This window comes from Ornithorhynchus anatinus, chromosome X5, assembly GCF_004115215.2.
Source record: "Ornithorhynchus anatinus isolate Pmale09 chromosome X5, mOrnAna1.pri.v4, whole genome shotgun sequence".
Lineage (NCBI taxonomy): Eukaryota > Metazoa > Chordata > Mammalia > Monotremata > Ornithorhynchidae > Ornithorhynchus > Ornithorhynchus anatinus.
In genome coordinates, this window is record NC_041753.1 from 44,931,933 (window position 1) to 44,953,197 (window position 21,265).

Below are 21,265 nucleotides of genomic sequence, written 5' to 3' on the forward strand. Positions count from 1 at the left end.
ATATTTAATGTAATATTGTTACAACTTCTTAAACAGGGTATATTGTTTTTACTGTTGCATGCTAGTCTAAAATGATTTAATTAATTTTGCAAAATGCTTTGTGGTTTGAAGTTGTGGAAGTGTTATGTATATGTATCATTTTAGATGGCATACTGTCTCCCAATAAATCATTGCCCCTGGGCAATGGGGATTTGTACCCCTTCATCCTTAAATGGTCATGAACTCCTAGTAAGAGGAGAGAGGAGGATCATGGCTTTCTCTGGCTCTTGTATACATTTAAACTTTCTTGTGTATTTTCCCCAGAGGGAGGCAGTTGGATGGAGGAAATCCCCAAGGAGAAATTAAAACAAAAAACCTCTCCCCAGTACAAAAAGCTTTAATCCCTCCTACCTCCCATTTTTGCCTTTGCCAGGGTTCAGTTGTCTGTAACACTAGATAGGAAAGCATGTTCCTTTTATTTGGTTATAGTGATATATAGTGCAGTAGTATATCCTGTAATTCTATACTGCGACTGAAGTGATCAAATTTATAAATCATAAATTCTCTGCAAGATATTGGAACCTTCTAATCTAATTACCAAAGCTTTTTATATTATCCAGTATGCAGGCATAGAGAAGATCACTTGAATAAGGTGAAGCAGTTTATATATATATATTTTTTGCTACTTTATTCTTACTTTGTTCTACAGTTTGCAGTCATTTATCAGACTAAAATAAGGAATGAGTACTGTGAGTATTCTGTAAGCATTCTCTCTAAACCAAATGGTGTCTAAACACTAATAAGACTGTCTCATGCCTGTATATATATATATAAAAGGACATCTTTATTCAATTTTGAATGCTATCAAATGCACCCCCAAAACAAAAGTCCTTTAAAAGAAATCTAAACCTAGAAACTGACAGACTTGCAAGAACCCAAATGCATCTTTTTTTTTAAAAAAAAAAAATTGCTGAAGATTGAGGAAGAGAAGTCCTGTTTTTAAAATTTCAGAAGAGAAGCAGCGTGGCCTAGTGGATTGGGCGCAGGTCTAGGAATCAGAAGACCCTGGGTTCTAATCCTGACTCTGCCCGCTTGTCTGCTGTGTGACCTTGGGCAAGTCACTTAGCTTCATTGTTCCTCAGCTACCTCCTCTGTAAAATGGGGATTAAGAGCATGAGGCCCATGTGGGACATGGACTGTGAGTCCAATCTGACTAGCTTGTATCTACCCCAGTGTTTAGTACAGTGCCTTCCACAAAGTAAGCATTTAACAAATACTATAAAAAAATTTTTTACAGCAATTTAAAATGGTAGCTCTAACATTTTAGCTATAATTAAGAGATGATTTTGATTTCAACAGGACCTGGGGCTTTGTCAGTTACGAGAAGGTGCCTCTGGAGCCAGTTTGAGGGCTACATTGTGCATCTTAACCCTTCTGTTATATCATACGTATGTTTCGCTGATACTTGGTAAGGATTAGGATTTAACTGTTTGATTATTTTGTAGTTGTTCATAAGTTTCAGTTGAATCACAATTTGGAAAAATCAATATAAGAAATATACATTTTCTATAGAAAACTTGAAAAGTAATTTAAAGTGCTGGGTACACAATTTTAAAACGGAATCCAATTTGGTGAATGAACATTTTTGTCTCTTCTAGCTTGGAAATTCTGAATGCTATCATCGTTTCTACAGCCATCTGCTGCCTATTTTTGACTGGCAAGCTTGAGACTCTTAAACCAACTTTGCCATTAAGAATCTAATTTTGAAATTAATTGAAGAAAACTGGACAAACCAGTTTTCCTCCAAATTTCTTTAATCCTAATATCAAAGATAACATTTGGATTATTCCCATATAAAAGTTAATATGATAACAAAGTTTATCTTTTATAGAAAATTAGTTTGTAAGTCTTGTAATCTTTTTTTCAATGAACATGAAGATGAGAATTAAAGTCCTTGGTATTTACTAAAATGATTAAGATTTTCTGTGACATTTCTAGGTACAGGGGAAGCCAATCTTGAGGAAGCAGAGACTCTCCTTGAACCCTACCTCCAGAGATTTCCAAACGTATGCACAGTTCTTTGGTTATACTGTTCAAACATAGTCAAGTTTCACTGACCTTGCTGAACAGCCTTCTTTCTGACCTTGCTGAACAGCCTTTTTTTTTTCCTCCTTTTCTCCCAAGGGTTCGCTAATTTTGTTTTATGCGGCCAGAATTGAGTTGCTGAAAGGGAATTTTGAAAAGGTAATTCACTTTCTATTACACTTTATTACTGTTTAGCCATTCATGGATTTTTCTGTCTCAGCCAAGAAAATATATTCATTCATCAAGAGCACTTGCAGTAAAGGACATACTAGGTCAGAGACATGCAGCAATAAGGAATATTCCAAAGAATTTAAAAAAAAATCAGCTAGAAGTGCTGTAGCACAGTGATGGGGTATGATGCACATGTTTCTCTCTGGTAAAATGTTATACCTGCCGTTATTGAAAGTCTTTCCCTGGAGAAGAGCTTTTTTTAAAAAACAATTGTTGTGGGCAGAGAATGTGTGAGCTTATTGTTATATTGTACTCTTCCAAGCACTTAGTACAGTGTTTTAATAAATAATAATAATAATGTTGGTATTTAAGCGCTTACTATGTGCCGAGCACTGTTCTAAGCACTGGGGAAGACACAGGGGAATCAGGTTGTCCCACGTGGGGCTCACAGTCTTAATCCCCATTTTACAGATGAGGTAACTGAGGCACCGAGAAGTGAAGTGACTTGCCCAAAGTCACACAGCTGACAAGTGGCCGAGCCGGGATTTGAACCCATGACCTCTGACTCCAAAGCCCGTGCTCTTACCACTGAGCCACGCTGCTTTTACAAACAGTAGGTGCTCAATCAATACAATTGAGTGAGTGAATTAATGAAATCTGTCCAAATATAGTTTAGCCATTCACTCCCTGCAGGCAGAGAGTAGGACCTGATAACCTCTTAAGGTCCTTTGTAGTTCTATGAAGCCATAATTTTTCTTAGGAGTATAATTATCACTCCTGCAATTAGAGCCATTAAGAACGTAAAGTTCTTAGATCTGATGGTATGCTGGTCAATATCTACAAGCAGCGAGGGGTGTCCTGTTAATGCACACTCTTTTCAATTTATGTAGTGCTGAGGAATTGTCACAATAGTTTAAAGGTACCACCATTTTTAAAAAAGAAAGCTTAGAGAGTTTCTGCAGCCATCTATCATAGACTCATTACTTTACATCACTGCCAAGATCATCCTACTCTTATTGCTCTTTGACTACTGGGAGTACCCAGAATTGCAATATGGCTTCAGACCCCTGTGAAGCATGGTAGAAATGGTCATTTGCTGCATGCTAAAAACAAGAGAAATGCAGGGAATAATACAAAGTATTCATCATTCTGCATTTAACTACATTAGCAGTTGTGAGTTCTAGTAACTGCTAAAAAAAAAATGTTTGGCTGCCCTGAAAACTTTGGAAGACTAACAGAGTGTGGCACCAGCATGGTCTCGTGATTCAAACCGAGCTGAAGGTTTATAGGGCAGTTGGCACTGTGAGATGTGACCTTTGTGGTAGCTCCAAGTGCTAATTCTAAGTCAGAGGTCATGAGTTCGAATCCCGGCTCTGCCACTTGTCAGCTGTGTGACTGTGGGCAAGTCACTTCACTTCTCTGTGCCTCAGTTACCTCATCTGTAAAATGGGGATTAACTGTGAGCCTCACGTGGGACAACCTGATGACTCTGTATCTCCCCCAGCGCTTAGAACAGTGCTCGGCACATAGTAAGCGCTTAACAAATACCAACATTATTAATTCTAGAGCAGTTCCATCAGTACCATCGACAAACTTCTTACCTTGACTGGCACTGAAGCGTTCTTCCTTTGCTGGTCGGGATGTGTGAGGAGAATGGGCAATAGCATAATACTCAAACAGAGCATGAGTTGAAGCTGGAAATAACAGATGCAACAGGTGATCAAGAAACAATTTCTGCATTCAGGTGATCTCGAAGGCATAGTGGCCCACACAGTTACCACCCACTTGGCATTCACTGATTAGACTCTTATCATCGATAGTATCGTCTCCAAAGCCAAATGGCAATTAGATCTATTTGATATTTGAATATCAATAAGAAAAATTTTTTCCAGTTATTAACAGAGTGGCAGTGTAGTTTTATGTACTTAATGATCAGTTTTGTTTTGTTTTGACTTTAATTGCATTGCAGGCACAAGTGGTATTCCAAGATTGCATTTCAGCCCAGCAAGAATGGAAGCAGATTCATCACCTCTGTTACTGGGAGCTGATGTGGTGTTATACATTCCAGCAGGACTGGCTTCAGGCTTATCATTATGCCGATCTGCTATGCAAAGAGAGCAGGTGGTCCAAGGTAAACGGACATGAGTTATCATTTTATCTGTCATAAGAACTGTTGCAGTGTATTACATTTGCTGCTGCTTTGGAAGCTGAGCAATTTAGAAAATTGTACTTCATTTCTAGATTCTTCCTCAAGCGCATAGATTTCTATCATACTGTGTCTAAGTCTTCATTACATTAGACAAGGGGTCCAGCTTCACTGGGTTGAGTGGGGTTGAGTGGGGGCCATCATCCTTATAGGATCCTTACTGAGGAGCAAAGTCATTCGCTTCACTCCCCTATAGCTTTGTGGACAGGGTTAAGCAGCCTCATCTAACCTATCTGGGTCCTTGAAGCTGGAAAGGAGCCATCAATGGAGCCAAGGTGATGACTCTTCTTGCTCCTATATGGACACACCTTGCTCTACCTTCCTGGCTCCTGCAGAGTTCTCCTCATCTTCAATGCTCCAGGCCAGTGGTCCTCGCTGACCTCCTTTCCTCCAGCCTCTCCCCTATCTAGTGCATACTTTACTCTGAAGCTCGCAACATATTTCAAAAGAATAGTTTTGCGCACACCTCCCCACTCCTCAAAAACCTCACACAATCATTGGCATTTATTGAGCATTTACTGTGTGTACAGCACTGTACTAAGTGTTGGGGAAAGTACACTACAGTAGAGTTCATAAATATGATCCCTCCACAAGGAGCTTATAGGGAAAGACACATTTAAGCAAAAAATTATAGATGGGGAATGAGAGTTTAAAGGTATGTATGTAAGTGCTGAGGGTCTGGAGTCAGTATTTAAATGCTTAAGGGGGTACACAGCCAAGCAGATAGGTGACAGAGTAGAGGACAGGTAAAGGACATAAGGGCTTAGGAAAATCACCCACTCCCTTGGAGAACTCATTTGCTCCCACAGCTTCAGCTACCACCTCTATGCAGATGATCCTCCCAATCTCTCTTTCCTCTGCAGTCTCTCATTTCTTCTACCATCTCTATGCAGATGATTCCCCCCAAATCTGTCATCTTGTCTGTAATCTCACATTTCTTCCTGCCTTCAGGACAGCTCTACTGTGTCCTTCTGACCTTCAAACTTAACATATCCAAAACCGGATTCCTAATCTTCCCACCCAAACCCTGGCCTCCCCCAGGCTTTCTCTATTACTGAAAACTTGCACTTGGATCTGTGACCTTTGGATATTTGACATTCACCCCACCCTCAGGCCAGAAGCAGTGGTGCCTAGTGGATAGAGCATGGGTCTGGGAGTCAGGACCTGGGTTCTAATCCTGCTTCTGTTACGTGTCTGCTTTGTGGCTTGAGGCAAATCACTACAATTCTCTGTGCCTCAGTTACCTCATCTGTAAAATGAGAATTAAGAATATGAGCCCCAAGTGGGAGATGATCTATATCCAACCTTGTATCTCCCAGTGCTTAGTACAGTGCCTGGCACATAATAAGTGCTTAACAAATGCCTGTGTGTGTGTGTGTGTGTGTGTGTGCGCGTGCGCACTCGCACAAACTACTTTAAATTATATTAATGTTTATGTACCTCTCTAGATTGTAAATTCATTATGGGCAGGGGATCTATCTCCCAACTCTTACATTGTACTCTCCCAAGCACTTAGTACAATACTCTGTACACAGTAAGCGCTCAATAAGATTGATTTTTTTACCCTCAACCTGGGCTGGTACCTTACCTCCTGCTTCTTGGCTGGCGGTGGGCAGCTGTGGAGGAGCTGGTACTTCAGCAAGAAAATGCCCACCACTCTTCCTCTCCCTTCTCACCTACTACTCTTTCTCTCCTCCTCCCCTCCGCCCCCATCTTCCTTCTATTCTTCACTTTCTTTCCTTTTTCTTTTCCCTCAGCTTCACCCTTTCCCCTGTCATCTCTTCCTCTCTGCCTCATCAGTGTTCCATCTCAAGTTCATCCCTGTACTTAAAATGCAAAGTTGTTCCCAGGTAATGGAAAGTTGAAAATGATTTGAGGAATTTGGATATGTACACCACCAATTGGAAAGATAGTCCACTGGATAATTGAGGTTTTTTGTTTTTTTTTAAATCTACTTTGCAGCCTGAGCCATTTACCTTGATCAGATAACTGAGATGATTGTTAAATTACCACATCATTTCACTTGTCAATTCCAAACTGGATGCTTTTTTTTCCAAAAAGAAGTCCCAGAAGTTGTTCTTTTACAAGTGTTCTGGGAACAGAGTTGATGTTCTCTCATCTAACAGCTTTGCCTCTTATTCTAACAATGCGATGCCTCAAGTTCAAAGCTGTTTTATACTTATTTGCCTCTCTTTGTTTTTTAGGCAATATATGTGTTCCAAAAAGCTGCAATTTTGAGCATGCTATCAGATGAGGATGTGAAATCAACTGGAGAGAATGTTGTGTCATTATTTAGGTAAAACTAGGCACTCTTGGTGGTACATTGGCTGGGAGGCAGAGCAGAAAATTGTATCAAGTAGCTGCAGATGTCCACACAGCTACTTGCTCATGCTCTAGGGCAGTGAAATGCAGGGAGAGCAGGAGCCTTGAGAAAATCACCACAAGGATCAAAGCATCTGATTAAAGGCATGTCCCCTTAAGAAGAAGTTCATTAGAGGATGCTCTTTTGTGGATGCTCTGAACTTGCTATAGTAACATGCTGTGGAAACATAATTCTAAAATTCTCTCGTTATATTTTTCTCAAACTGAGTCATTTTACACAGCCTAAATTGTTCATGTTTGTCAACAAGTGGCCTTGGGGCTGTGCAGCACCCCTGTGTTAGTTTTGCATTAATTCAATCAATGCATTTATTGAGCTGTTGTATGCAGAGCACTGTACTAAATGCTTGGGAGAGTACAATACAAAATAAACAGATACATTCCCTGCCCACAATGATCTTACAGTCTAGAGTTGTGGGAGACAGACATTAATACAAATAAATTACAGATATAAGTGCTGTGGGACTGGGAGTGGGAAGAAACAAACTCTAGCTGAGCATGGATGTGGCCGTGCCTGTAGCTGATTGGGGGAGCTGCATTTGGTTCTATCTTCAGAGTTGGGGTTAGTTACTGAATGGAAGCCAATGAGAATGTGCTTTCATTGTTTAGAAAATGGATGGGATGTGTGGGTGGGACTCTGTTGAGGGGGCATTTCCGAGTCCATTGTACTGCCTTGGCAGTAGGCTCAAGCTCCAGAATAGGGGCTTGCCCTGCTGGAGCCCCCCCAGGAGAAGTCGTGATCTACATGGATGGTGGGAAGGGAAAAGTGAGGGCAAAGTCCTATATTACCATACTTTGGGTGCAGGAATTTTCACTGAGAGGACCTGGAAACACAAAACAGGATAGGTGTCTTTGGGAAGAGAGTTCTGTTAAGACCCAATTACTAGTCTCACATTTATGATAGCTCATGATCCAGAAGGCAGATTGATAAAGTAATAACCTTCTTCAATGTCTTCTTGTAGCCCTCTTTAACAATAGAGTTCTTTGCGGTATCTGCTCATTTGGGTAGCAACCACGCAAGGGATACAGCTGATTTGAGCAAGTGTAATTTTGCGATCCTATTTTAAAATTCAGATTTGTAAAAACTTCCCTCTTCACTCTTCATACATAAGTATATCACATTCAGTCGAGTAAAACAGTCGTCACAACTCCAAAGGTTGAAAATTCCCCCTTTTATCCCCTGATTTATACCGTGCTTTCAGAAGTAGAACTGTAATGTTAACTGCTCAGCTGAGGCTGCAAGGAAAGAGAGTTCTGAAGTTTAAGAATTCTCCCCAAAGTCGGTACGTGGCCTCCAGACTGTGAATTGAGCTCGGTATTGTTGATGAAATTGCCACTCTTCATTCTCACCGCTAGGTGGCCGTCTAAAGCTAGAGGAAAGCATTTTGAGTGCTGAATCCGGGTGAACTGTAATAATAATAATAATAATGTTGGTATTTAAGCACTTACTATTTGCCGAGCACTGTTCTAAGCGCTGGGGTAGATACAGGGTCATCAGGTTGTCCCATGTGAGGCTCACAGTTAATCCCCGTTTTACAGGTGAGGTAACTGAGGCCTAGAGAAGTAAAGTGACTTGCTCACAGTCACACAGCTGACAAGTGGCGGAGCCGGGATTCGAACCCGTGACCGCTGACTCCCAAGCCCGGGCTCTTTTCCACTGAGCCATGCTGCTTCTGTAACTCTAAGAGCAGGAAAGGGCCTCGAGAGAATTTGGGCCAACCTCCTACATCTAGGTATCTGGGAACAAAGATTCTGAAACCTCTCTAAGTAACCTGTTCCAGTAGTTTTGTTACTTTAACAGTCAAGAGGTTGTTCCCTGTGTCCAACATAAATCACTTTAAGATCATAACTTCTTGTTCAGTCCTATGGTCAAGGAAAGCAACAGAGTAACAGTTCCATAGCAGCATTACTTATATTAATTCATTCAGTAGTATTTATGGAGTGCTTACTATGTGCAGAGCACTGTACTAAACACTTGGAATGTACAATTTGGCAACAGATAGAGACAATCCCTGCCCATTGATGGCCTATCCCATATATTCTGAGAGAACTGATACCCTCCTCCAGGCTTCTATTTTCTAGTTTAAACACTAAGTATGAATCAAATGATTTATGAATGGAACAGTTTCTTGATATTGAATATCAGATGACATATGCTACATTTAAGATGAATTAAAATCAGGAGCAAAAATTATACTCAAGAGGAAACTTTAATGGAATATGCTTCATTTGAGATTTATTACCTCATTCTGCCTTAACCAGTCATAAAATGGTGTTCAGTGAGAATACTATCAACTCTCAATTATCCGTGGTGATAGAGGATAGAATGGAGATGTGTTTGTTCATCAGCATTATCAGATTTCATGTCCTGTCCAGATCTGGATTGGAAAAGTTATTTCCATTTTTTTCTTTCCTGTTAGACTTTTTTTTTTCAAATTTGGAATGGTGTAGTATAATCTTTCTGAATTCTCTTCCTTAACTGATTTCAGAATCTCTATCTGGACCACTTATTCTTAAAAATCTTTTCATTTTTTTTTTCCCCACAAATTGAAGAAACTGTAGCAGGGAGCCAAAAACACCTTACCTAATTCATCCCCCTGCTTCTGCATAGTGCTACACCAAAGGACAGATGGCAAGGCATGCATTTCACTTTTAAATTTCCCATTCATAATAATTACCTCTCTAAAGTCTTTATGGCTAACTCTGGAAAAAGTGACTTATGATTTTAAGAGAATGTCATAACAACATGGGAAATTAGCGGTGGTTACTGGAATTTTATCTCAGCAAATCCCTAGAAATGACTGAGGTAGGTCATCTGATCCTGCTTCTGCCTCCAGGCAAGGGAATGCTTAAACCATCCAGAATGTTTAAATAAATGTAAGCAATCAAGTGCATGCTTCTGTATTTTCCATTTTTTAAAAATTAGTATCCCTAGTGAAGCAGAGTTCACAATCCAATTTTGTAACCTCAGCTAGCTTTGGATATTTTTTATAGCCAAGAAATTCATCCTTGTGTTCAAATGAGCTCTCTCCTAAAAATAATGTTGGTATTTGTTAAGCGCTTACTATGTGCCGAGCACTGTTCTAAGCGCTGGGGTAGACACAAGGGAATCAGGTTGTCCCACGTGGGGCTCACAGTCTTAATCCCCATTTTACAGATGAGGTAACTGAGGCCCCGAGAAGTTAAGTGACTTGCCCAAAGTCACACGGCTGACAAACGGCCGAGCCTGGATTTGAACCCATGACCTCTGACTCCAAAGCCCGTGCTCTTTCCACTGAGCCACGCTGCTTCTCTTAAATATAAAAACCATCATATAGCTTTAGACATTATCAAGTCACCAGACAATTTCCTCTTTTCCAGGCCTAAAATTCTAATTCCCTCAGCCTTTCCTCCCAGGACCCATTTTAATCATTTTTGTCCACATTTTTAATCTTTTTTTTTCTGCACATTCTCCAGTTTTTCCACATCTATTAAGAAATACAGGACTGAAATTGGACAATTAATCAGCAAGAAGCAGCATGGCCTAGTGGATAGAGGGAGCACCTGGGTTCTAATCCCAGCTCTGCCACTTGTCTGCTGTGTAACTTTAGGCAAGTCACTTAACTTCTCTGTGCCTGTTACCTCATCTGTATAATTAAGACTGTGAGCCCCATGTGGGGCATGGGCTGTGTCCAACCTGATTAATGTGTATCTACCTCAGTGCTTAGTCCAGTGCCTGGCACATGGTAAGTGCTTAACACATGCCATTAACCACCCCCCAACAACTTAATTGCATTTTTCTGAGTACTTACTATGTGCTGAATCTTGTGCTAAACTCTTGGGAGAATAAAAAGGTGGACTACACAACCCCTGCCCTCAAGGAATTTACACTCTAGCAGATGACATACCCTTAAATAAAATACCGATAAGGGGAGTAATAGAGTATATAAAAAATGTATATCGGTGCTACAAAGCCTGTGTTAACCTTAACTGCTTAGGTGGTACAGAAGAGCTGAAGTGGCTGTTGGGGGATTCATTCATTCAGTCATATTTATTGAGAGCCTACTATGTGCAGAGTACTGTAATAAGCACTTGGGAGAGTACAGTGCAACAACAGACACATTCCCTGCCCAGAATGAGCTTACAGTTTAGAGGGGGGATATAAATTGGAGAGATGAGAGATTACTCAGGGAAGGCCTCCTGGAGATATGATCGCAGAAGGGCTTTAAAGATGGGGAGAGATGTTGGATGTGGTTTATGTGGGGGGGTGGGGAGAGAGTAGGCATTAAATATAAGAAATTATGCCACATAGATGCTAATATTTGGAAAATCTGAGAGCTTTTCTTAACTTTTAGAAATTGCTTCTGAATAAATAGCTCTCTGCAGTCTGAGCTACATGTTATGTATTTTAACATAGTAATTGTGATAAAACATACCTATGCTTATCTTCGTTGATTTATCATATTTTCATTGTGTGGTGTGTATCTTTCCAGGCAGGTCGAGAGCCTAAAGCAGAGAATAGCAGGCAAATCTATCCCAACGGAGAAGTTTGCAGTGAGGAAGTCCCGACGTTACTCAAGTCCTCAACCTGTGAAGCTGATTTTACCTGCCCTGGTAGTTATTTTTTTTTAAATTCTTCCTTTTTTGAATGCTAAAATTAGATGGCTGTTACACTGAGTGTAGTGGAGCACAATCTTTAGTGAGAGCTATATGTTTTCAAAACAGCAATGAATTGTATTTATTGAGTGCTTACTGTAAGTAGAGCACTATCTTAAGCACTTGGGAGAGTAGCAGAGAATAATAATGGTGGTACTTGTTAAGCGCTTACTATGTGCAAAGCTCTGTTCTAAGCACTAGGAGGGATACAAGGTGAGCAGGTTGTCCCACGTGGGGCTCACAGTCTTCATCCCCATTTTACAGATGAGATAACTGAGGCCCAGAGAAGTGAAGTGACTTGCCCCAAATCACACAGTTGACAGCGGCGGAGCTGGGATTAGAACCCGTGACCTCTGACTCCCAATCCTGGGCTCTTTCCACTGAGCCAAGAGAAGCAGTGTGGCCTAATGGATAGAGCACAAGCCTGGGAGTCAGAAGGACCTGGCTTATAATCCCGGCTCAGCCACTTGTCTACTGTGAAACCTTGGGCGAATCATTTAACTTCTCTGTGCCTCGGTTCCCTCATCTGTAAAATGGGGATTAAGACTGAGCTCCATGCGGGATAGGGACTTTGTCAAACTCAATTTGCTTGTATCCACCCCAGCATTTAGTACAGTGTCTGTCACATAGTAAGTGCTTAACAAATACCACAATTATTATTATTAGTAGTAATAGTATAATTATAACGGAGTTTTTACTTTCCCAAGCACTTAATACATTGCTCTGCACACAGTAAGTGCTCAGTTAATAAGGCTGGTGACTGTAAGCTCATTGTGGGCAGGGAATGTGTCTTATTGTTGTACTCTCCCAAGTGCTCAGTACAGTGCTCTGCACAAAGTGCTCACTAAATATGATTGACTGACTAGACCCGTTCCCTGCCCACAGAGGTCCTTTTTAAAGTAGGAAAGGGAATTGCAGAGAAGGAAAGTAGAAACTACATTTCCCAGGAAGCAAAGGGGCTAATTTGCTCCTGAATGGAACTAAGCCCTTAGAGTTCTCTTGAGTGGGGCATAGGCAAAACCTTTCTCTTTTTTCCTGGTTCTCGTGGAGTTATGTGCTTCTTTAACCCATGAAAGCAGAATCCACAAGGGTAAGAAATCTCTACCATCTTACTAAGCTGATGGGATCATTGTAAAAGGTGAAAATCAAAGTAGGAAAAAGAGAAAGTCATCAACAGAATGTGGTGGTGGAAAGGTCAGTAGATGATGGCAACTAAAAGTTGGAGCTGGATGATATAGGCTCTGAACATTGCCGAGGTGAACGATATCATTTGCGATGGGGGCATAGAGCAGATTGATCCCTACAACTTTCCCAGGGAGCTGGGGATAATGGGAGAAGAGTAGCAGGTATGCAGGGAATCAGGTCTTACAGATTGTAAGGAGGAAGGCAATAAAAGTTCTAGGATGAAGGGATGTTCACTCACAATGGAACAGTGATCCAAGGGCCACATTTCACTTTTTAATGGTATTTAAGTACTTTAGAACAGTGCTTGGCACAAAGTAAGCGCTTAACAAATACCATTATTATTATTACTAAATGCCAGGCACTGTACTAAGAGCCAGGGTAGGTTCAAGCTAATCAGGTTGGACACAGTCCCTGTCCCACATGGGACTCAGTCTTAATCCTTTATTTACCGAGGAGGTAATTGAGACACAGGGAGGCGAAGTGACTTGCCCCAGGTCACACAGCAGAAAAATGGCAGAGCCAGGAATAGAACCCAGGTCCTCTGACTCCTAGGCCCATGCTCTTTCCACTAGGCAGCATGTTTCACTTCTTGGGCTGTGGAACAAGCGATGCAGGATGGGTGTGATCAAAATGATGTGTCGGAGGTCATTTTGGGGGAAGGAGAAAGTTTGAGATGGCAGGAAGAGAGGAGAACGGAATGTGGTAAGCAGGGAGTAGAGGTGACGGTGATCATCCTGTGCTCCTGATGGTGGGCGAGGGAGGGATTGGATTCTGCAGTAGAGGAAGACGGACTGGAGCCCAAACATTCATTGCTCCTCAAGTCATAAGCCTATGCAATCTTGGGGACTGCCGGCATCTCAGGCTGCTGTTGTAAGGAAGGTGCATAGCTTCCTAAAATATTGAGAAGAAAATGCCTGGTATGATTCCTTCCCGTGGCAAATCATGCCATTAAAATGATCACTCAGATTTTAATCAGCTTGGTTTTAGGAGACCTAAGCGAAAGTGACTTTTCTAGAGTATTAGTGAACTCTTTCCCCATTGTCATGCTCATTCTGAATTGCTGTTTTATGTTAAATAATTCTTCTTCTGGTGTTTGACCTTCAGAAGCTGAAATTCATTATTAGTACTAGGAAAATATTTTCAGAATAGTTAATTTGTGTTGGGTCAAAAAAATCTCATCTGTTGGTCTATTAAATGTAACCTGCAGTGAAAAATCATGACTCTCTATTTTCAGGTGTTGTCATTCAGCCATATGGTCTTTAATAAACTAGGCTTTCCCATATTGGATTATGGAATCGGGCAGCAGCATTTTGGAAATATAAAAGAAGACATGCCCAATAAAATCTCCCTAACATTCTTCTTTATTGCATTCCCTGGAAACATTTTATATAAACTGGTGTATTTTTTTTGAACTCTTTAAAAGCAGTGGCAGAAATTTAATTTATCCTGTTTTTTATAATAATTAAATCTCTTTGTTTTCTTCCCTATTAGGAAATGATGTATGTCTGGAACGGTTTTTCAATAGTGGGCAAAAGAGCTGATCTTACTGAAAGTTTGTTGATAACCATTGAAAAAGAAGAACTAGCTTTACGCAGTGAAACAAGTATGAAAGGTAAGCTTGTAGTGATCTGCTCCTTAAACCACCACTTAAAAAAAACATCCTGAGACCATGCTGGAGGTTGTTCTTGTGAAACTCTTCCCAATAAATGTCTGCTAACATGAAGTAATTATGGCTGTAATTCATACCTTAGAACACCATAAGGAAAGTTTGTTCTTAAAATGCCTCTAATTGGGAAAGTTCCAAGATATTCTATGACTGTCTCCAAGGAATTCACTGGGGTCTTCCTTTAAAAACTATTACCTTTCTGGGGAAAAAAAAAAGTAAATATTTTTTCCCCAAAGAGAAATCTGATCATATTTATATTGTTGGGTTTTTTTTTTGGTGTTCCAGGTGCCACATTCAAATTGGTTCCATATAATAACTTATTGCCCATCCTCATAAAAACTAACTGTGGATTTTAAAGGATGCCAAAGCTAATCAGTATTTCTGTCATAATCCCCAAACATAAAAATCCCAAAATATTAAAAATACCACTGTGGATATTGAGTGTTGTGAAATATGGGGAATCCATATTGCTTAAGAACATCTTGGTACATAACTACTCCCTTTCTCCCTTATTCTCCCAAATGATCAGGAAAATCAAAGGCATTTTCAAACAGAATTGGGGAATTGTGACGATAAATAGCCTGACTTATTTAAAAAACCCAATTCATAGGATCTGTCCAAACTGTAACACATTTACCTATTTAACAATAGAACTAGGAATCCAGGAATGGAAATTAGACTAAATAACTATGAATGCATTGTTCTGTTTTAATCCAATCCCACATTTTCCCAATTTAAAAGGAACCAGTTAAGAATGTATGATTTCATTTTTGAAAAGTGTCCCACTTTTGAATGATGAGTGAATGATTAATGGAAAATGCACAACAATTGCCTAATGTGAACTCCAAAATGGAATGTATCAGGCAAGCTTGCTTGCTGAAGCACATCTGTTCTCCAATCAGAAATAAACTTTTTTCCATTATGACCTTTTAAAAAACAATTGTTGATTAGGCTTTAGAGTACGTACTTCCCTTTGCTTATAAAATATGCCACCTAACTCAGAAAAAAAAAATTATCATTTTCCCTTGTCCCATTTTCAGACCAGTATCCTAGCTGGTCTGAAATTTAGGTAGATTAACCAAACAATTGTAGTACCCATTTTCAGACACTGAGTTATGGACATAAAAACAATCCCTTTGAATTTGGGCTACAGGGAAGCAAGAAGAAGAGCTGGCAACAGAATGCGAGAGCAAAACGTGGAAGGAGAGAAATGTACTATTTCGCAAAGAAGCACCAGGAAGTATGTATAAGCACATACTTTAGGTTTCACACTTTCTCTATCTTCACTTAAATTCTAAATCCCCAACCTATTCTATATCTATTCCTATTTTTGTTTATATTTGATATATTTGCACTTCTGAAGTAAAACAGTGCCAAAGGGAAGAATGTCGTCTTTTCAAAGTGGAAAAATGAAACTAAATGCATCTAATTTTAAGGGAAATGGAAAAGATGAGGACTATGTGAGCCCCATGTGGGACAAAGACTGTCCAACCTGAATGTCTTGTATCTAACCCAGTGCTTAGTGCAGGGCTTGACACACAGTAAGTGCTTAACAAACACTACAGTTATTATAACCAAGACCCAAAACAAATTTTCATGCTTGTAGAATTTTTGTTTTCCTTCATTACTTGAGGGTCCATCTTAAAAAGAAAATGTTCTGCATTTCTAGAATAGAGAAGCATTATGGCCTAGTAAAAAGAACACAAGGCAGGGAGTCCAGAGATTTGGGTTCTAATTCCGGCTCTGCCTGTTGCCAGCTGTGTAACTGGGGGGCAAGTTACTTAAGTTCTCTCTGCTGTAGTTTCTTCATCTGTAAAAATGGGATACTTTGTTTTCCTTCTCCCTCAGACTGTGAGCTCCATAATAATTGTGGTATTTAAGCACTTACTGTGTGCCAAGCACTGTACTAAGCACCAGGGTAGATACAAGATAATCAGGTCCCACATAGGGCTCACAGTCTAAGTAGGGAGAACAGGTTTGAATCCCCATGTTGCAGATGAGGGAACTGAGACACAGAGAAGTAAACTTTCATGCCCAAGGTCACACAGCAGACAAGTGGCAAAGCCAGAATTAGAACCCAAGTCCTCTGACTCCCAAGCCCATGCTCTTTCTGGTAGGCTACGTTGCCATATGGCACAGGTACTGGGGTCTGATTTCATAACCTTGTATCTATCCCATCTCTTAATACGTTGCTTGGCACAAAACTGCTTAAATACCACAGTTACCACATATTCTTTGAATTCTTTGAATATGTCTGTCATTTTACTAATGCTCAGTTGGGATTGAGTTGCATAAGAGTTTTATAAGAGTTATATAGCGTTACCTCCAAGGGAATCATAATTTAATATAAAAGTATTTAAACATATATGCAAGGCCCAATACCTTAGTAATCAAATATGGAAAAATGGTCTAGAAAGCTATCTTGAAGTAAAAGGATTGATTAGGTTTTTTATTTTTTTTCTAGAAAATACACCTTGATTTTGATTTTTGGTGAACCCACAAGTATGAAATCATCATTTTCCTTTCCTTCTTAAACTGTGCATACTATTTCAGCTTAAAGTCTGTGAAAAGGGCAACTGGGAGTCCGAGAACCTGGGTTCTAATCGTGACTCTGCCACTTATCTGCTGTGTGACTTCGGGCAAGTGACCTAACTTCTCTGTGCCTCTGTTTCCTCAACTATAAAGTGAAATTCAGTCAATCAATGGTATTTAGTGGGTGTTTACTATGTATAGAGTACTCTACTAAGTGCTTGGGAAAGTACAATGCAACAGAATCAGGAGACATATTCCCTGCCCATAATAAGGATTCAGTCCTTCTCCCTCCTACGTAGACTGTGAGCCCCATGTGGGACAGCGACTGTGTCTAACCTGGTGAATTTGTACGTGCCCCAGCACATATAACAGTGCTTGACACACAGTAAGTGCTTAAGAAATACCATAAAAAAGTTGCAATTAATAGATGAAGTGATCACTTCTAAGACCTCAGAGGACATGAATGCTTTTCTCCCTTTATCAGTGCCGTCAGTGTGTTGCATGAAAGTAAAATCAAACTTCAGGCTGGGAATTTTCTCTCATCAACCCAAGTAAAACTTCACCAATCACTATGAACTCACATAATGAGTGGTCATAATCATCAAGATTATAACCCAACATGTTGCTAAAAATCTATCATGAGACTAGCAGCAGGCTGAGGAAATAAAAACATTTTACGAAGGCTTTGCGAAAGAGAAATGTGGTGATTCGCAGGCCATCTGTCATAACACTGATCTTTCCCAAATTAAAAGGAAATTCATGCTTTCTGGTGACATTCCTGGAACACTACTCAATTATTAAGGCCCACTTTATAATGGCAAGAATATAGTGTTGCACCATTACTGAAAGGCAATGCCTCAACACTCCCAAGTTGCCTTATCACTAAATAGTGTGTTATGAACTTTTATTCATCTGGATTCTCCCTGGGTGCAGATTACTCCCTGATGATAAATTGAATATTTATAGAAGCCTCACTTTATTCTAGCCAGGGTTCTATTTAGTAATTTGCTAAGTGAGACCATGGGGACTGAAAGAGAGACTGGGAGAAAATGATAGATTATATGATGAGCACAATTTCATGGCTGCTGGGCCAAAAGCAAGTTAATAGATGGAGTTGGATTATTCTTTGGGTTCAGATGGCAATATTTCTCCAATGGATGTTTTCACAAGCACATGCCCTAGTGAAGAAGCTAGCACTGATGGTGTAATAGAATGCTTTTTTAAAAAAACCAAAAAACTAAAGTACAATGTTCCATCTAAACCCATCAAAATCTAGATGAGTAGACTATTTGCAGGGGATTGACTTTCCACACATGTGAAGTGAATTCATCCACATTGGGTACCAGGTGGCAACCCTCCTCTTCTAGTGTGCTGAATGGAATCCTGGTGCTCTTGGAACAGGTCATTAACCTCAAAAGGTGAACACACGTTATGCGTCAAAAAGATCAGTCTTATAAACATATGCTAAAAAGGAGATTTTTCTTCTTTCTCAAGATTAAAGATCCTGGTTGGGGAAGAAAGAAGGACTGCATATTCACCCTTTTTCCTCTGTCACCATTAAATCTCATCCAGTTTAAATTTTATACCAACATTTCTGGGATTTAGCAATGTGACAATCTGTGGTACTTATGAGCCCATACTATGTGCAGAGGACTGTACTAAGTTCTTGGGAAAGTGCAGTAGGGTAGGTAGGCATGATACCTGCCCAATGAGCTCAAAATCTACTATGGGTCAAAAATACTGAATTTCAAACACCACCATTAAAAAAGCCAAGAACAATGGAGTTGATTTCAATACCAGCTTCTTTGGCTATAAGCCCACATAAACAGCTAACTCAGGCCTACTTATGCCTGTATTTTCTTGGTATTTCAGGACAAAAAAACCTGTCAGAAATAGCCAAATCACGTCTGAAATAATTTGGGGATTAATTATCCTGGAAATTTGCTTGTAAAGACATTGCCTTTTCCCAAGTTGAATGGTAAAACAAAGATACAAATTAGAATTGTTCGAAAGAGGCTCCCCTTAAAGGGTACCCCATAAAGGGTAAACTCCTTTATGAATGTCAGGCAAGTAAATCAAAAGTTGAGTGAATTTTAAAGTGTTTGCCTTTCCAATCTTGCAGAACTGTTTTGTTAAAATTTATTTTACTAATTAAACAAAAAAGTAACCTGAGAGAATTGATAATGAGTTGTAAACATGATGATCTGAAGAGGGTATTTTGCTTCCTGAATTTTTAATAGGTACACAGCCATCTGCCTCTCCATATGTGTGTTTTATCCCTTCCTTTACTGAAGCCAATAGTTATAAGCCAAAACAACAAGGAAAAGACAGGACAGCTCTCTTATTACTGCTTTGCCTTTGATAGATTTTACAAAAGTTCTTCATCATGCTCTTGGTTCCTTACCCTGTAGAATCATTGGCAATATATTTGAATGACTATAACTCAGAATGCTGATGAAATAAGTATCAGTATCAAGAGTATTTATTGAACACATTATGTCGAATCCTGCTTGGGGAATATATAAAAGCAATAAGGTGTGATCACAACAACTTGGATAGTTTCAATTTCATCATACTGTATTCAGAACTAATATAAACATAGTGCTTTGTCTTGGGGAAAATGTAAATTTGCTTATTGTTAGGATTACTGTTTTCCTCATTGAGGCCTCTGAGATGTCCCAAAATGTCACTGTTCTTGCATTCTATTTATTTTTTTCCTTGTTTATTCCTTGTTTTTTTATTTTAAGAGCCCACAGAATACTCTATGGATGACCAATGCTTGGTACAGTTACTGAAAGGTCTCTGCCTGAAGCACTTAGGACGACTCTTGCAAGCTGAGCTATGTTTCAATCAGGTTATTCAAAGGTAAAAAGTCATCTAAAGCTGTGTGTGTCTGTTTTGGGGAAAAACAATGAAGAACTTTAGAACTGGCATGGGCTATAAAGGTCCCTTTCTTTCTGTTGCTATTGAGCTTCTGTTGTTCAAAATGAGTATCTTATATTTTCATGGCTTGGTGGAACATATTTTTGGTGGACTCTTGTAATTTGAACTTAAAAATAATCAAATTTGGTGCTTAAAGATAAGTCAAAACATATTTTGTAGCTATTTGAGATGCCTAGGAATGGTATTATCAGCACTTATCTAAGTACCAGTCTTGTTTATTAACTTTTAGCACATGGACTTTCTTCACTTTTAAAGAAATAGAACATAGAACTACACGGCTCACTCATTTTAAAATAGTTCTTTGAATATACAGTAACACTTTTATGAGCCATTTTAATATTACGAATTCAGGAGAATATGGAGAGGGCTTCCCAGATAAAGTTTGAAGGCTGGATTCTCTCAAAATTGGAGACAGTTCTCATCAGCTCATCAATTAGGCAATGCTTTCAGAGTATGCTTGAAGATTTGGAGCTGCAAAAGTGCTTCAGGGCTACCCTACGAGGAAACATGAGCACTCCCAAAGGACTGTATAGCTGAGCAGATCAGCCCTTCCCTTTTCTACTTTTTCTTTCTCCACTGAAGCAAGAAGCCACAGTTCCTTAAACTTTTTAACAACCTTCAGGGAGACTACCTGTGATATATCACAGTAATATTTGAATGCAATCAATCAGATTTATTGAGCATTTACTATGTGCAGAGCACCGTACTAAGTGCTTGGGAGAGAACAGTATAACAGAGTTGGTAGATGCATCCTCTGTCCACAAGGAGCTCACAGTCTAGATGGGGAGATGGAGTGATTTGGTCTTCAGGCTCACATCTCCTCCTGCCTCCAGGACGTCTCCACCTGGATGTCGGCCCGCCACCTAAAACTCAACATGAGCAAGACTGAGCTCCTCATCTTCCCTCCAAAACCCGGTCCTCTCCCAGACTTCTCTATCACCATTGATGGCACGACCATCCTTCCCGTCTCTCAGGCCCGCAATCTCGGTGTCATCCTTGACTCGTCTCTCTCATTCACCCCACACATCCTATCCGTTACCAAGACCTGCCGGTTTCACCTCTACAATATCGCCAAGATCCGCCCTTCCCTCTCCACCCAGACGGCTACCTTACTGTTACGGGCTCTCGTTATATCCCGGCTAGACTACTGTGTCAGCCTTCTCTCTGACCTCCCTTCCTCCTCTCTCGCCCTGCTCCAGTCTATTCTTCACTCCGCTGCCCGGCTCATCTTCCTGCAGAAACGATCTGGGCCTGTCACTCCCCTTCTTAAACAACTCCAGTGGTTGCCTATCAACCTCCGCTCCAAACAAAAACTCCTCACTCTAGGCTTCAAGGCTCTCCATCACCTTGCCCCTTCCTACCTCTCCTCCCTTCTCTCTTTCTACCACCCACCCCGCACGCTCCGCTCCTCTGCCGCCCACCTCCTCACCGTCCCTCGGTCTCGCCTATCCCGCCGTCGACCCCTGGGTCACGTCCTCCCGCGG

The 21,265-nt window shown here is 40.2% G+C and overlaps 1 protein-coding gene across 3 annotated transcripts in view; it reads left to right on the forward strand.

Moving 5' to 3' along the window:
• TTC39B (tetratricopeptide repeat domain 39B) overlaps positions 1 to 21,265 on the forward strand; it is a 125,806-nt gene that overhangs the window by 96,925 nt on the left and 7,616 nt on the right. For 2 of the 3 annotated variants that reach the window (XM_029054995.2, XM_007655627.2), the window contains 9 exons: positions 1,339 to 1,447; positions 1,978 to 2,045; positions 2,164 to 2,223; positions 4,205 to 4,366; positions 6,646 to 6,737; positions 11,293 to 11,413; positions 14,132 to 14,252; positions 15,460 to 15,546; positions 19,586 to 19,703. In XM_029054995.2, coding sequence (XP_028910828.1) covers positions 1,339 to 1,447; positions 1,978 to 2,045; positions 2,164 to 2,223; positions 4,205 to 4,366; positions 6,646 to 6,737; positions 11,293 to 11,413; positions 14,132 to 14,252; positions 15,460 to 15,546; positions 19,586 to 19,703 — 938 coding nt within the window. The remainder of the gene's footprint in view (positions 1 to 1,338; positions 1,448 to 1,977; positions 2,046 to 2,163; positions 2,224 to 4,204; positions 4,367 to 6,645; positions 6,738 to 11,292; positions 11,414 to 14,131; positions 14,253 to 15,459; positions 15,547 to 19,585; positions 19,704 to 21,265) is intronic. The other variant, XM_029054996.2, reaches the window with a different exon arrangement.